General features: G+C 51.6%; 1 protein-coding gene across 1 annotated transcript in view; it reads right to left on the bottom strand.

Annotated features, from left to right (window-relative positions):
• Positions 1 to 15,809, bottom strand: part of LOC309603150 (olfactory receptor 14A16-like) — a gene marked incomplete at both ends in the record, with an annotated part of 37,023 nt that extends 21,214 nt beyond the window's left edge. The window contains one exon of the mRNA XM_082338069.1: positions 15,744 to 15,809. Within this exon, the coding sequence (XP_082194195.1) occupies positions 15,744 to 15,809 (66 nt within the window). The remainder of the gene's footprint in view (positions 1 to 15,743) is intronic.
• Between the last annotated feature and the right edge of the window lie 841 nt (positions 15,810 to 16,650).

Below are 16,650 nucleotides of genomic sequence, written 5' to 3'. Positions count from 1 at the left end.
ATGCAGGAGCTGCCTGAGAAGCCCCAGGACTCTCATGCCGTCCTGGGGAGTGGGGCTGGTGGGAGCAGAGGAGGGGGAAATTCAGTCAGGATTGAGCATCACCTACAATATGAATTCAGGAGAGCCAGAGAGTACATGGCCTCTGCTTCCTTGTGCCCTTGGAGCCAGCACCAGCCCTGGGGCTGATGGGGAGCCTGAACCCCCTCCGCTCTGCCCCCAGGAGCTGCTGTGCCCTTCAGAGGGGCTGGGGCTGTGGGGTGAGTGCCCAGAGCTCTGCAGCACCCTGCGGTGGGCACTGCCGTGGGGCCAGCCCAGGCTGGGCTGCTCTGCTGGGCTGGGGAGAGGGCAGGGGAGGTGGGGAGAGCTGGGGAGGGGCTGGGCTGAGCTGGGAAGTGCCTGGGAGAGGAAAGCCCCAGTGTAGAGCTAAGCTGTGTGAGTGTGCAGGGTGGGGGCCCCCAGCAGGGTGCTGACAGTGCAGAGTCAGGCATCATGGTGAAGGAAGCACAGCTCCAAAGGTGCAGAAGAGAGGGGCTTGGTCTGTGCCATGTTCCCTGGACATCCTCAGGAAGCTGCCCTGGGAAAACTGTCCCAGATCAGTCCCACACACCGGACATTTCCATCTCTGTCCGTACACCCCAGCCCTGAGAAGAGGGACGTTTCCTGCATGGTCAGCCCCATCCTCCTCCGGGGCTCAGTGATACCCAACTCCACCACCAGTATTAAGAAAAAGGGAGCCAGTTTCCTACTGACATTTATTGCACGCAAGCCCCATAGCTCTTGCCACAGCTGCTCTCTCAGCCAAGCCAGATCCCGGACAGATGCAGCTTGAACAGGTGCTCATGGTCTTGTCTCAACAAATACTGAATATCTCCACTGAGTGAGATCCCACCAACTGGCCTGGGTTCTTGCTCCTGTGTTTTGTTCTGAACGATTTCTAAAGAACCCATCTCTCTCAGCTTCTCCTTGTCCAGAATGTGCTCCAGGTCCCAGCCACCCTTCTGGCCTCTGCAGGACTTGCTCCAGTCTGTCAGGGTCTTTCTTGTGCTGGGAAGCCCCATGCTGGATGCAGCAGTCCTGATGTGGTGGTCCTGTAGAGGGTTAGCCTGGCCAGCAGCCAGACACCCACCCAGCTGCTCACTCACTCCCCTGCCTCAACAAGACAAAGGGAGAAAATAAGATGGAATAACTCATGGGTCAAGATAAAGTAAAGGAGATCAGTTACCGAATACCATCATGGGTAAAGACCCATTGACTTGGGGAAGATCAAATTCACTTTTGCCAATTATGAAGATATTTAGATTGTGAGAAGCAATGACAAAAATATTAAAGACCATTCCCCTCACACTTTCTCCCAGGCTCAAATTACTCCATTGTTCCCACTTCTTCTACCTTCCCCAACACCACAAGGAGCAGGGCGGATGGTGCGGAGGGCGCTAACAGTCACTACAGAACATCTCTGCTGCTCCTTCCTTCTCACACTTCTCCCATGCTCCTGCTTAGGTCCTCTCCATGGGATCCCACTGTATTTGTGGTCAAGGCTAGGTGTTGCTCCTTTCTTTCTCTCTTACTTTTCTCCTTCGTAATCACAGAATCATGGAAATGTTGAGTTTGGTAGGGACCTCAGGAGATTCTGTAGTTCAACCCTCCAAGTGAGGCAGGGTCAGCTAGAGCAGGTTGCTGAGCACCTTGTCTAGCTGGGTTGGGAATATCTCCATGGATGGAGACTCCACAACCTCTCTTGGCAACTTTTTCCAGTGGCTGACCACCCTCACAGTCAAAAAGTGCTTTCTTGGATTCAGATGGCATTTCATGTGTTTTTAGCTGTGTCCATCACCCCTTGTCTTGGCACTGGGAACTACTGCGAAGAGTTTGGCTCCCTGGTCTTCATGCTCTCCCATCAGGTGTTTATACACATTAACAAGATCCCTCCGAGCCTTTTCTTCTCCAGACTGAACAGTCCCACATCTCTCAGCATTTCCTCCTATGAAAGATGCTGCAGTCCCTTAAAACAGCTTTGTCACCCTTTGCTGGACTTGCTTTTGTAGGTCAAGAACTTTATTGTAGTGAGGAGCCCAGCACTGGACACAGCACTCCAGATGGGGCCTCCCCAGTTACTGAGAAGAGGCGAAGGGTCACCTCCCTCCATCTGCCAGCAAGGCTTTTCCTAATGCAGCCCAGGAGGCTGTTGGCCTTTGCCGCAAGGGTGCAATTCACATCCTGCTCAGCTGCTTCTCTCTTGGGACGCCAAGGTCCTTCTCTGCAGAGCTGCTATCATCTGGCCAGTTGGCCCCCAACATGATGTCCACAGTGTGGCTGGGTCACAGGCTGTCCTCCCCCAGGGACTTTCTCAGCAGCACCTTGTCCTTCTTGCAGATCAGCTCCACCTCTGGCACAGGCCCCACGGTGCTGCAGAGTCACCTGGCACAGCAAAGCCCTCTCCTGCCAGGGCTGCACGGCCCAGGCCTCTTGCTCTCTGCCCTTGGGGACTGCAGCTTTTGCTCTCCGTGGGGGAACCTCATCCATCATTATGGCACCACCTGCCACCCACTCCAGCATGCCTCTGCTGGGAAGCCAAGCCTTGCCACACACGGGCTCCCACCTCTGGGGACCAGGTTTCCATGTGACAAGTCTGCCCTTGGCCCTGGTGCCACATCTGAGGTGCTGCAGCCCAAATGGGCACCAAAGCCCACAGCCTGGGGCACAGAGAGCAGGAGCCCCGTGTGCCATCACGGAGCTGCCACATCAGTGGAATAAGAGGTGAGGTGGGGAAGGACAGCTCCCATGGCTTTTGTAGTTGCTGGAGATACAGCGTCTTGAGGAGAGACCTACAGGGATTATAAGAAGTGGAACATGCACTGTGGGATTTCAAGGTAGCTAAGATAAATGGAGGTTCTCTATGGGACAGGCAACAGGTTAGACAGCAGCCTGTGTGTGGCTCAGCTTCTGAGCCACCCAGTCTTCTGCTAACCTGGACCTGATACTTCCAAAAGAGGAAGGGCTCATCAGGAATGTGAAGAGCAGTGTCAGCCTTGGCTGTAGTGACCAAGAAATGGTTGTCTCACAGATTCCCAGGGAAATGGGGAAGGAGAGGTGCAGAGAGCAGACCCTGCACATCAGGGAGTGAGAACTGTTGAGGGCACGGGCAGGTGGGATCCCATGGGATCCCATGTCAGGGCCCTGAGAGCATCCATAGGCCTTCATGGCCATGACCAGCCTCACCTGGGGCCTCTACCTGCATCTCTGTCCATGGGCCCAGGAGCTCATCGAATCCAGGCCTGAGTTTCAGCCCCAGCTGGATCTATGCTGGAGGTGTACGGGTCTCCAGACACACCCATAGACACAGCCTTGCCTGTCCATGGACCTTACTGATACAGAATTGCAGACTCACTTCCCAGCTTGATTCTCTATGAGATGTGCAATGGAATGGCACCATAGCCCTCCAAGTGCCAGACCCCAGCTGATTCACAGAGGCCTAAGGGCCTTTCTGCTGCCTTACCTCCTGTCGTTTGGTCAGGTTTTGGGAGGAGAGAAAGGCAAAGCAGGTGAGGTTTCTGGGTGCCAACGATTGAAGCAGAGCCTTCACAAGTGAAATGATCTAGAGGCTATGCTAGTCCAAAACTGTTGTCTTCACCTCCTTTCTCTGAGGCCTTAAATCTTCTGCAGGAAGCTGGAAATGCTGAGATCCCTCCATCTCCCTCTCCTTTAGCCATGAAGTTGATAGTACCCAGGTCAGAGGCTTTCAGTTCTGTTTCCAGCTAAAGCACCCCATGCTCTGGAGATATGCCAGGACACTTGCCTAAGGAAGCCACTCTTCTGGACAAGAAGGTGGATGTTCCCAGGAATCTCAGGAGGCATGGTATACTGACAGCTGTGTTCAGGGAGCTGGCCAAAGATCTCGTCTCCATTTCTGTAATGGTGGCCTAGATGCCAGCTTCATGTCTAAACTCTCTCTCTGGATGCTGACATTTACTGAGGAACCTGGTCTGACCTCAGAGCTGGCCCTGCTTGGAGCTGGGCATTGGACTACAGATCACCTGAGCGCCCTTCCAACCCAAATTGTCCTGTGAGCACATGATGTAGAGACCCTCACCTCCACCTTAAGCTTTTCTCCTGGGGCACATGGTCAAGGCTCAGGCTCCTGAAATGGTTGGTGGGAAAGAGACTACAGGGGGACTCTAGTCCAGCCTCCAGGCTGGCTGTCACTTTGTGGAGCAAAGACGACTTCCAAAGGTGGAGATCACAGAAACACTCATCCTAGTCCATTTTATCTTTCCTATTTTCCTGCCAAGAGGCAGTTTGTGGCCGTTGCCTCTTTCACTGGCCACTGCAAAAAGAGAGCTTGGATCTGTCACCTCTCCAGGTAGGTTTAGGCTCTTATTAGGTTGCCCCATGCCTCCACTTCAGCAGGCTAGAGAGGCCCAGCTCCCTCAGACTCTCCTCACACCTCCTGCTTTAGGCTCCTCACTCCATTTGGCAGACCTCCTCTGGACCCCCTCCAGTCTCTCCACTTTCCTTTTGAAATGCAAAGCCCACGGGCTCCTATGGCAGCCATCATGACTCGCAGGCCCTTCTCCTCAGGGCACTCCCTAGCTGGTATGGTCACTGCCCATGCTGCTGCATGCAGTTGTTCTGCAGCTTTTCCTTCCAAACCTTCAGGTTTCTGTTGGCCAAATCCCCAGAGGTGTCGAGGTCCCTCTGGACTGAACCTCCAGCAGTCAAGCACTGAAAGTACATGTGCTGATGCCCATCCTGAGTCATGGTGCCTTTAACAAGACCATAACTTAAGCAGCTGCAGGACACTAATGATGATAAGAAAAGAGTACTAGTGTAATGGAGTTGCTAATCAAGGGAGAAAGCATAGTGATAACCATCTCAGAAACAGCAAAGGTGGGTACAAAGTGAGGAAAGGCAGCGCCAGTGGGGAAATGGTGAAAAGGGGTTGGCTTTTTGCAGGGGAGGGGCTAAGGCTGGTTCAAGAGTAGCACTTGAGAGGTGGGAAATTAATGAAAAGGAAATGAATGGTGAAGCAAAGGAAGTGACCAGGGCTGTTTGGGGATACCTGTCAAGTAGCCCTGCATCTGAGCCACACAGCCTGGAGCAGGACAAGAAAGCTGCAGCTGCTCTGACTGTATTGACATGTGACTTTCTTCCAGGGTCACAGGAAACCTGAGAGCTTTCCTTACCGTCACCACTGCCTTGCTGAAGTAGGATTTACCCTTGGTAAGTCCATGCTGACTGCTTTTGGGCACCCTCATCTCTTTTAGGTGCCCAGAGAAGTCACCCAAGAGGACTCTAACTGATGGCAGACTCCTCACCACAGTGAGCTTGTACAGCCTGGGGTTCCCAGGGTCGCCCCTTGGGCCCCTTTCAAAGATGGGTGCAACATTGCCTTGTGCTCACTCACAAGAGACTTCTGCCCATCCCAAGTCAAAAGGGAGATTCAAAAGAAACATCGATCTTCCCCTGCAACTTCATTACCACCATTTTGCCTGTGACACAGTCTATTCAGTTTCTCCAATCTTTCCTATATTTGCACCTGTCCTGATACAATGGCCATTTCTGAAGTCATCTTTGCAGATGCCGACTGCCTCGGCAAAGGCCCTTGCCATTTTTCTCCATTTTTCTCCTCCCCCTGTTCTTTGTTCATTCAGATACCTCTCACCTCTGCAGTTGCTTTGAGCTCCAGGGAGTAAAAGCTTACTTCTCTTTCAACAGTTTAATTGTCTCCCTAGCCAGCTCTTTAATTGTCTTTATGTCTATCTTTTTGTATCTACCTACCTACCCTATGCTGCTGCTTTGAGCTTCAGGGAGTAAATTTGGCCTGTCTTTCAGTAGTCTAATTGTCTCTTCAGCCAACTTTTTAGTTATATCTCTTTTTGTATCTACCTATGTAAAACATTTCTCATATTATCTCTTGTAGAAAGGCAACCTCATTAGAGGTAACTTGAATTGAGCATATGGTTACAGAGTGTGTTTTATTGTTTATGAAACATTATCATGCTTTGCTTTTCTTTAATTGCAAATAGGAAAAATTCTTCTGTGCCGGTGTGCAGCCAGTTCTCGAAGGAGAGCAGGTGGGAGATGGTGCAAAGGACCTGTAGCATCCAGCTGCAGACTTCAGGGCAGAAGTCTGATGTAAGGAACAGTGATGCAAGTCCCAGGGGGCCAATGTCAGAAATGGTGAGGTTTGGGAGTGAAGGAGCAAGGTTGTCCATACAGTGTCAGACCTCAAGGGGCTGCTTTTCCTACCTGTCCAGACCTCCTGAGCGGACACTCTGGATCATCAACTCCTGGAGAATGCTGCTATAACCTCCTCTCTAAACTAAAAGGTAATACAGTATTCCTTTTAAAAGAAAAAATAATTCTTATTAGGTGCACTTTGAAATCTTCCTCCTTAACTACACTATGAAACAGCTCCAATTAGCGATACAAGTCTTGAAGACTTGAAGAAAATCACAGGAAGATAAAGAGCTCGTTAGGGCATTTGGGGCTCATTCCATGAACCTCAGATACTGAGAGAAGACTGAACAAACTGCTCAAGAAGTCAAAGTCAGAAGCAAACCCCAAAGTACCTTGCAGTATTAATGGGCCCCACTGAGGACCATTACTGACAAAGCCTCCCCAGGGACTCCTTAGAGCAGATAATTGGAGGCCATGATTGCAGATAGGCAAAGGCACTGTGCAGGTGCCTGTAACGCTGAGGAAACCCTTTGGCTTGTTTTATGAAGCAGAAAGGGCAAACCCTGACCCCCAGGCCCTGGGAAGGCAGATCCCAAGACCCTCAAATTAAAGTTCCATCTCACCAGCCTTGGTGGCAGAGGCAACTGCTATAGCCAAGATGACAAAGACCGCAGTCCTGTTGGGCCTTTCAGCCTTGCTAGAGCCCTTGGCCACATCTCCTGCAGGCTGTCCTACACTCTCCCATGCCTGCAACTCTTTCCCTTCAGGCTGCTGACATCCTTCTTGCTTTCCCACCTAGCTCTCACCCTGGCATTTCTATACCTTCACTGATGGCTCTTTACTCTCACTGGCCATTCCTTGAAACACAAAGCCATGGGCTGATCCAGACTCCCTCTAGGTATCCTCTTGTACCACAAGGCTACCCTTTCAGTGACATTTTTTTTTTCTCACATCCAGTCTGAACCTTCCAAGCTGCTGTTTGTGGAGGTTTCCTTCTCTTCCCACTACCAAGCAAAAGCTCCATCATCTCTGAAAACACCCTTCAAGCAGTTACAGGCTACTACTAGAGTGCCCTGAGCCTCCACTTCACCAGGCTAAAGAGCCCCAGTCCCTCAGCCTCTCCACACAGGCCCCAAACCCCATCCTGCCAGATCTCCTCTAGAACCCCTCCAGGTCCTCCCCATTCCTCCAGACCAGGGAGCCCCACACCCAGACACACTGGTCCAGATGTGGCCACACCAGTGCTGAGACAAGGGGGATGATGATAACTCCCTTCTCTGGGTGCCCATGCTCCAACTAATGCAGCCCTCTCTGCAGCTGGCTTTCTTCATGGTGAGCAGGTACCACTGCCTCCTATGGCATTCCTCTTAGTGCCCAGGCCCTTCTTCTCAGGGGCACTCCAGAGCTGTTCAGGTCCCAGCCTGCCCTCATGTTGGGGCTTATTCTGCCCCAAAAAAAGCATGTGCAACTTGTCCTTGTAAAACTTCCTGAGGTTTCTGTTGCCATATCCCAGAGTTTCTCAAGGTGCCTCTGGAGTGAAGCTCTGTTGGCACAGCTGTTACTGTGTACGGACAGATGGCCCACCAGCTTAGTGGTGCCTCTGACAAGATAACAGCATGAGGAATTGCAGGACACTACAGCTAATAGAAGGAGGTACTGGTTTAATGGCATTGCTGACCAAGGCAGGAGTTCCCATGATGACAAGCTCAGAATCACCAAATGAGGGTCCACAGGAAGCCAAAGTAGGGCCAGGGAGGAAAGGGTAAAGAGAGATGTGCTGCTTGCATGGGAGGGTACTGGGACGAAATTGTGAGTGGGAAAAGAGGGGAAAAGGAAAGAAAAATTGAAGCAAAGGAAATAATCAGGGTCTTTGAGGGGTACGTGCCAAGCAGCCCCGCATCTGGGCAACAATGCCTGGAGTGGGACAAGAAAGCCACAGATCATCTGACCAAGCCTCTTTCTGGCTGACTTCAGTGGTCACTGGGAACCTGAGTGCTTTCCCTCCCATCATAAAGGAAAGAGCTGTTGTGGATGGAAGCACAGAATCATTCCTGCTGGAAGGGACCTCAAGAGATCTCTAGGCCAACCTCCTGCTCTCAGCAGGGTCAGCGACGGGCTCAGAGCAGGTTGCTCAGGAGCTTATTCATTTGGGGCTTGAAAAGCTGCAAGGATGGAGATGACACAAGCTCTCTGGGAAATCTGCTTCAGTGCTTGAATTGTCTTGATGGGGAGAAGGATTTTCCTCCCTTGTTTCAGCTGATGCCCAGTGGCCCTCATCCTCCCATCATGCACAACAGTGAAGAGCCTGGCTCCATTTTCTTGCTGGTACCCAAGAAGATGTGGGAAGGCTGTTATTAGGTCTCCCCAAAGCTTTCTCTTCTCTTCTCCTGGCTTTGCACCTTTGCAGCAAAGGCAGACACTGGCATCCTGGGCTGCGTTGGGAAGAGCACTGCCAAAGGGTTGGTGGAGGTGATCCTTCCTCTCTGCTCAGCACTGCTACAATTTGTCTTGCTGACTTCCGTCAGGGTTTTCTACCCTACCACTCACTCACACCCTCCACATCTTCCACCAGTCCTGCCTTGTCTTCTTGTGAAAAACAAGTCCAGGAGAGCATCCCCCCATGTTGGGTCAGGGATCACCTTCCACCTTCCTTCTAAGGAAGGACTTCCAGCAGAGGTCCATGGTCTTCAAAGTCCCCAGTGATTACTAGAGCCTAAAATTGTGTCCCTTCCTCCAGCTGCCTAGAGGACACCTCATCCTCTTCCCAGCCTTCCTCAGGCAGTTCAGGGATCCTGACCAGAAGACCATTGTACATCAAGGCGTTAGCAATCCATGTAATGGTAAATCTGAGGAGACCCAGGCCTGTGCTGTGCTCCACGTTCAGCTTGGCCTTCAGGCCATGTTGTGCTGAGCATATTGCTGGGTTGCAGGATAAACTTGATTGTAATGAGAAGTCTGCAGGAAGCTCCCACCTGGTGCCGGTGATTAGGCCAGCTGCTTGTCCTTCCTTTTATCTAAAACTGCAACAACAAATTCACATGTGAACCCCCTCTTTTGGGGGCATTAGAAATGATTACTTGAATTTTTCCTTTATAAGAAAACACTGAAAGAGATCACAGAAGCAAAATGGGATAACCCTTCTACAGACGGGATCTGCAAGACTTGCTGCACCAGCTGACTGGACAGAAGTAACCTCACCGGGATCTTCCAAGCCACGTGCCTGCTGCTGGCCTTTCAGCTTCTCCAGTAGGCACAACCAAATCATGTGGGCACTGCTGTCCCATCGGGTACTCAGGTGGAAAGGACATGACAACCCCTGTCCAAGCCCTCTTCCTGCATGGGCCTACCAGGTACTTAGGGATTCCCACAGTCAACTTGCCAACCACGTGCCTTCTGCTGGTCTGGCAGAGACCCTGGCAGATGTGAGCCTCAAAGCACGTATCCCAGCCATGAGTCAAGGGCTGAGCTATCAGCTACTGCAGAAAGAAGTGACCTCACAGTCCCGTTCCCAGCCGTGTTCCTGCTGCTGCCCTACCAACTCCAGAGACAGAAGTGACCTCACAGCCACCTTCAAGGCCTTGTGCCTCCTGCTGGCCCAGCAGATCCTGAGGCACAGCTGACCTCACCATAGCATTCCCACCCACCTCCTCCTTGTGGCCTATGAGCTGATCAGATACAGGTCACTTCACATTCCTCTTCCAGTGCCATGCGACTGTTCTGGGACTTCACGATCCCCCTCCTGCCCCAAGGGACCAAACAGCTTAAGTTAGGGTTAGGAAAGGGTTGAAGGTGAGGGGATTAGAGCATGGGAAAAAACGGCTTTGGAGCTTAGGTGTTGAGGTTAGGGTTCAGGGACTACAGCTCACCTTTCATGGCTGGGGATTAGGCAAAGGTTTATAGGGTAGGTTTGGTGTTCTGCTGAGGGTGTCTGGTTAGTGTTGAGGGTACGAGCTACCCTTGTGGATGAGGGTTTTGTTTAGGCCTGGGGTGAGGGCTAGGGTTAAAGCCAACATTTTAAAGCTAGAGGTATGGGCAAGGGATTGGGGTGATCAATAGGGTAAGAATACGGGTAAGGGGTTCTGTGTTTGGACTTTGGTTTCGAGGTAAACTTTGAGGTGAGGGATTGGAGTAGTGGATTCCTTGCAGGGTGAGGGGTAGCATTTAGGGGCAGGCTTAGGACTTAAGGTTGCTGGTTAGAAATAGGGTAAAGGCCTGCCATGAATGTTTTCACAGTCAGTGTTGCAGAGGCATCAACATTACCTGAACTCATCTTACCTCTTCAAAATCTTTCATTTCTTTTGGCCAAGCCCCTCTTCCCTCCCCCAAACCTACCATCTTCCAGTCCCAGCTAGCCCTGAACTCCCCAAATCTTTCATCTTGTTGGGGACAGTAATGTAAGGGCGTTCAAGACCTCCAAGTGTCTGTCTGCCCACTGCTGGCCAGTCCGAAGTGCCCTCAGAGCCAGCAGCCAAGGGGACACAATGTGCTGCTGTGCTGGAGAGGTCCCTGCTCAGCCACCCCAGCAGTGCTGGCGGCAGGTGATGCCCTCCCCCACCCCGAGGTACTCTGCCTGCATCCCAGCTCATGCTCCAGAAGGGCTCCCATATCTCCTGGGACGCATTTCCCACAGGGGTGCTTCAGCTACCCCAGGGCATCCTGGAGGCAGTGACCACCTCTGTGGGGATAACTGCAGCAAGCCCTCAACGTAGATTTTAGGACAAATTTGAAACCTCCACAGGAAAGAACTCCATGCAATAGCTGAAAAAGTCTTCCTTTCCAGCATTGCTAGTTTTTCTATGAATTTCCATTTTTTTGTCATGGTTTTTTATTAACAGCTCAGAGGGTATGTACTAGCAAGCTGATTATGCTTTCTTTACTATGTTAATATTTTTATGCAGCCACTTAGCACAGTAAATTTTCTTTCCAATATTTCAAATGGAGAAACATTGCTCAGAAGAACTACTGTATTTATACGGGCACATTTTACCTCTCGACTTCTGCCTCTCTCTTTTATCATAGAATCATTTAGGTTGGAAAAGACCTTTAAGATCATCGAGTCCAACTGTAAACCTAACACTACCAAGTCCACCACTAAACCATGTCCCCAGGCACCACATCTACACATCTTTTAAATACCTCCAGGGATGGGAACTCGACCACTTCCCTGGGCAGCCTGTTCCAATGCTTGATAACCCATTCAGTGAAGAAATTGTTCCTAATATCCAGCCTAAACCTCCCCTGGTGCCCTTCTTTGGACACACTCCAGCATCTCAATGTCCTTCTTGTAGTGAGGGGCCCAAAACTGAACACAGTACTCAAGGTGTGGCCTCACCAGTGCCCAGTACAGGGGCACTATCACCTCCCTGGTCCTGCAGGCCACACTATTTCTGATACAAGCCAGGATGCTTCTTGGCCACCTGGGCACCCTGCCGGCTCATGTTCAGTCAATTGTCGACCAACACCCCTAGGTCCTTTTCCCCCAGGCAGCTCTCCAGTAAGTCTTTCCCAAGCCTGCAGTGTTGCCTGGGGTTGTTGTGACCCAAGTGCGGGACCCAGCCTTGTTGAACCTCATACAGCTGGCTTTGGCCCATCGATCCAGCCTGTCCAGGTCTCTCTGTAGGGCCTTCCTATCCTCCAGCAGATCAACACTCCCACCCAACTTGGTGTCGTCGCCAAACTTACTGAGGGTGCACTCAATCCCCTCCTCCACATCATTGATAAAGATACTAAACAGGACCGGCCCCAGTACTGAGCCCTGGGGAACACCACTTGTGACCGGGCGCCAACTGCATTGAACTCCATTCACCACAACCCGTTGGGTCTGGCCATCCAGCCAGTTTTTCACTTAGCAATTACTATGCCCACCCAAGCCATGAGCAGCCAGTTTCTCCAGGAGAATGCTGTGGGAAATGGTGTCAAAGGCCTTACTAAAGCCCAGGCAGACAACATCCACAGCCTTTCCCTCATCCACTAAATGGATCACCTTGTCATAGAAGGAGATCAGGTTAGTCAAGCAGGACCTGCCTTGCACAAACCCATGCTGACCGGGCCCGATCGCCTGGTTGTCCTGTACGTGCCATGTGATGGCACTCAAGATGATCTGCTCCATAACCTTCCCCAGCACCGAGGTCAGGCTGACAGGCCTGTAGTTTCCCGAGTCCTGCTTCCGGCCCTTCTTCTCGATGGGTGTCACATTTGCTAACCTCCAGTCAACTGGGACCTCCCTGGTTAGCCAGGACTGCTGATAAATGACTGAAAGTGGCTTGGTGAGCCACGCCATTTCTGATACACGCCAGGATGCTACTGGCCTTCTTGGCCACCTGGGCACCTTGCTGGCTCATATTCAGCCGGCTGCCATAGTGTCTCTGTGGCTTCCTGTTGCCACTCCTGGAGTCTGGGAGGCACCTCAGCCCTGCGGTGTTATCACCCTATTCTGTACCTGTCTGAGATGCCCCAAGGCATGAGGAATGGACACGGGGACCTCGGTTCAAGGAAGCACATCCCAGTGTGGCATTCAGGTGGTTTCCCAGGGAATGTTACTCTCAATGTGAAGTGACCTTGAGACACAGTCTATCCTGCAAGCCTTGGCGGCACCCCTAGAAATAGCTGATGGCATTTGTTCTCACTCGGGTTCATCTCACCACATGCACATAATGTGCATGCTTATGTCTCATCTCACAGAATTACAGAACGGTTTAAGTTGGAAGGGGCCCTTACAGATCATCTAGTCTAACTCTTGTGCTGTAGGCATGGACATCTTTCCCTAGGCCCGATAGCTTAAAGCCCCACCTAACCTGACCTTGAACACTTCCAGTGATGGGGCATCCACAACTTCTTGGGGAAACCTGTTCCAGTCTCTCAGCACCCTCAGTGTAAAACACCCCTTCATTATGTCCAACCTAAATCTACACTCCGTTTAAAACCACTGCCTCTTGTCTTGTCACTACAGGCCCTGGCAAAATTCTCTCTCCATCTTTTTTATAAGCCCCCTTTATATATTGAAAGGCTGCAATAAGGTCTCCCCAGAGCCTTCTCTTCTCCAGGCTGAACAACCCCAGCTCTTGCAGCGTTTCTTTGTAGCAGAGATGTTCCAGCCCGCAGATCATTTTCAAGGCCCTCCTCTGGAACCACTCTAACAGGCCCATGTCTCTCTTGTGCTGAGGACTGCAGAGCTGCATGCAACACAACCATGCACTTGACCTTGTTGAACTTCATGAAGTTTGCGTGGGCCCACTCCTCAAGCCTGTCAAGGTCCCTCTCCGAATTACATCCCTTCCCTCTAGAGAATCAACTGCACCTCTCAGGTTGGTGTCCTCTGCAAACTTGCTGAGGGTGCACTCGATCCCACTATGTCGTTGATGAAGATGTTAAATAGCATTGGTCCCAGTACGGACCCTTGAGGGACACGACTCGTTACTGGTTTCCACTTGGACATTGAGGCATTCACTGCAACTCTTTGGACGGGGCCATCCAGCCAATTCCTCATCCATCTAACCCTCCATCCCTAAAACCCATACCTCTCCAGTTTAGTGGCAAGAATGGTAGGGGAGACTGTATGAAAGGCCTTACAGAATTCTTAGCAGATGACATCTGTAGCTCTCCGCTTGCCCACTGATGCAGTTGCTCCATCATAGAAGGACACTAGTTTAGTCAGGCACGATTTGCCCTTGGTGAAACCATGTTGGTTCTCCAATCATCTCTCTGCCTTCCATATGTTTCGACATGGTTCCCAGGAGGTTCTGCTCCACGATCTTACCTCTGTACAGTGCAAACATAGACTTCTGACTCAGTCCTGTGGTGTCCCTCGGTGGAGGGACAAACTACCTGTCTGAGCTGGGATGAGAGGCCAGTGCTAGAAATGGTGGTTATTATTGGTTGGTCTGTGATGGCTGTCTTGGAGCAGCTTCCCCAGGGTGTCCAGAAAACACGGGCACAGAGCAGACCATGCTCTCCTGGTCCTTTGTATCTATTCCAGAAGGCCTCTCTGTGCAAGGACACTGCCACAGGCCCCCACCCTGCACACTCACACACTTTAGCTGTTCACTGGTGTTTTCCTCTCCTGGCACTTTCTTGGGCATGTTCCTGAGAGCAACTCTGAAAGAAGACCTAAGCTTCAGGCACTGCCCTCAGGAGATGCCCTTGTATGATGGAAATGCTGCTATGGAGGCCAGCTCTGTCACAGAGGCGCCCATTGTGTGTCCCTGCCTGCCATCTCAGGACTGCCACACAGCATTACTGTGACCAAGCTGCCAGAGCAACCCTTCCTTCACCAACAGAGGGGCTCAGAAAGAGAGCCTGGAAGTAAAAAGAGAGCAGCTCTGGAAAGACCAAGAGCTGGTGTTCCCTGGCAGGGCTGCTGTAATGGGACTGTTTTCCCCTCTGCTTCGGCGCACAGGCACTGCCACTGCGGCTCCAGAGAGCTCTCAGAGGAAGGATCTTGGACAAACAAATGGCCGCAGGATCCTGTATTATTTTTTAAAGCAGAGAGAACATGACTCTCACTTACACAGTCTCTGGGCAACACTACACAGGTAGATACCAAGTCAGAAGTGGCATAAAGAATGACATTTGTTTTTGTAAAATATTATCACAAGGAAAAGACAGCAAAAAACGCTCCACCACCACAAACTACAGAAGGCAGGCTGGGCCTATGATGAGTTACATTATGAGAGACGTGCATAACAAAATGGACAGTTTATTTCTTCAGAAAAACTCCAGGTCATCAGTTTCCACATTGCATCCTTGAGATCCTGGTTCCTTATGCTGTAGATGAGGGGGTTCACTGCTGGAGGCACCACCGAGTAAAGAATTGCCAGCATCAGATCCAGGGATGGGGAGGACATTGAGGACGGCTTCAGGTAGGCAAATATGGCAGTGATGACAAACAGGGAGACCACGGCCAGGTGAGGGAGGCACGTGGAAAAAGCTTTGTGCCGTCCCTGCTCAGAGGGGATCTTCAGCACGGCCCTGAAGATCTGCACATAGGACACCACAAGGAAAACAAAACACCCAAAGACTAAACAGGCACTACCCACAAGAAGCCCAATTTCCCTGAGGTAGGCATCTGAGCAGGAGAGCTTGAGGATCTGGGAGATTTCACAGAAGAACTGGTCCAGGACATTGCCTTGGCAGAGGGGTAGGGAAAATGTATTGGCAGTTTGTAACACAGCACAAAGGAAACCACTGCCTCAGGCAGCTGCTGCCATGTGGACACAAGCTCTGCTGCCCAGGAGGGTCCCGTAGTGCAGGGGTTTGCAGATGGCCACATAGCGGTCATAGGCCATGACAGTGAGAAGAGAAAACTCTGCTGAAATGAAAAAGACAAATCCAAAGACTTGGGCAGCACATCCCGAGTAGGAGATGGCCCTGGTGTCCCACAGGGAATTGGCCATGGACTTGGGGAGAGTGGTGGAAATGGAGCCCAGGTCAAGGAGGGACAGGTTGAGGAGGAAGAAGTACATGGGGGTGTGGAGACGGCGGTCACAGGCTACAGCAGTGATGATGAGGCCGTTGCCCAGGAGGGCAGCCAGGTAGATGGCCAGGAAGAGCCAGAAGTGCAAGAGCTGCAGCTCCCGTGTGTCTGTGAACGCCAGGAGGAGGAACTCAGTGATGGAGCTGCCATTGGACATTTGCTGCCTCTGGGCATTGGGCCCTGGCATAAGAGAAAAAGACAGTGATGAGTTAGGGCAGACATCCCTGAGCAAAATCAAAGCCATCTCGCATAGACCCTCCCCCTATCACACACAGACACCCTTTGCCTTTTCTACGAGACCTTCCTTCAGCTCTGTGGCTGCAGCCCTGGTTGGTGCTAGCCAACAGCAACAGCCGAGTGTCCTAATGATGGCATCATTGTAAGGGAAAACCAGCTCATTCCCCAGCCCCACAGACTGCATTGCCACAACCCCACAGGTGAGAGGAAAGCTGGGACACTTGTTCCCATGGACACACTGACACACAAGATCAGCGTGTGCCTCTGCGGCTGAAACTCCCATCCCCCGGGAGCCTGACAGCAAGAACGAAATAAAATAACAATTACACAGACAAGTGGAGAAACGAGGAAACATACAGTGAGGGTCTGGCTGAGAGAGGCAAGGGGAGAGGCAGCCGGGCACTCAGGACAGCGGTACCCTTACTCAGATGGGCCAGGCAGCTGCTCTCAGCCCCTCTGCTCTGCAGAGGGAAATGGGCACATGGCTGAGAGAGGCACCACGGCCCTGCTGGAGCTCTGGCTGCAGAGGAGGTGGTTTGCGCCCTGAGGGCAGGGGCTTTGCTGGGTGGCAGATGAGGCAAGGGGGCTTGCTCAGAGGAAGGGGTCTGAATTGGAGGGGGTGCTACAGAGTTTTCTGAATTCTCCCTCCCACAACATTTTAGCTTTTCATTCCCTCTCATTCCCTGGTCATTCTCCTGCTGCCGGGAGATTTTCCTCCAGGAAGGTGTTGCCCTGTGCCAGGTCTTTCCCTGTCAGGGCTC

Source organism: Platalea leucorodia (genome assembly GCF_965183815.1).
Source record: "Platalea leucorodia genome assembly, contig: HAP1_HAP1_SCAFFOLD_24, whole genome shotgun sequence".
In the NCBI taxonomy this organism is placed as follows: Eukaryota; Metazoa; Chordata; class Aves; order Pelecaniformes; family Threskiornithidae; genus Platalea; species Platalea leucorodia.
Note: the sequence above shows the minus strand (reverse complement) of the source record. Positions and strands in the feature narration are given on the sequence as shown.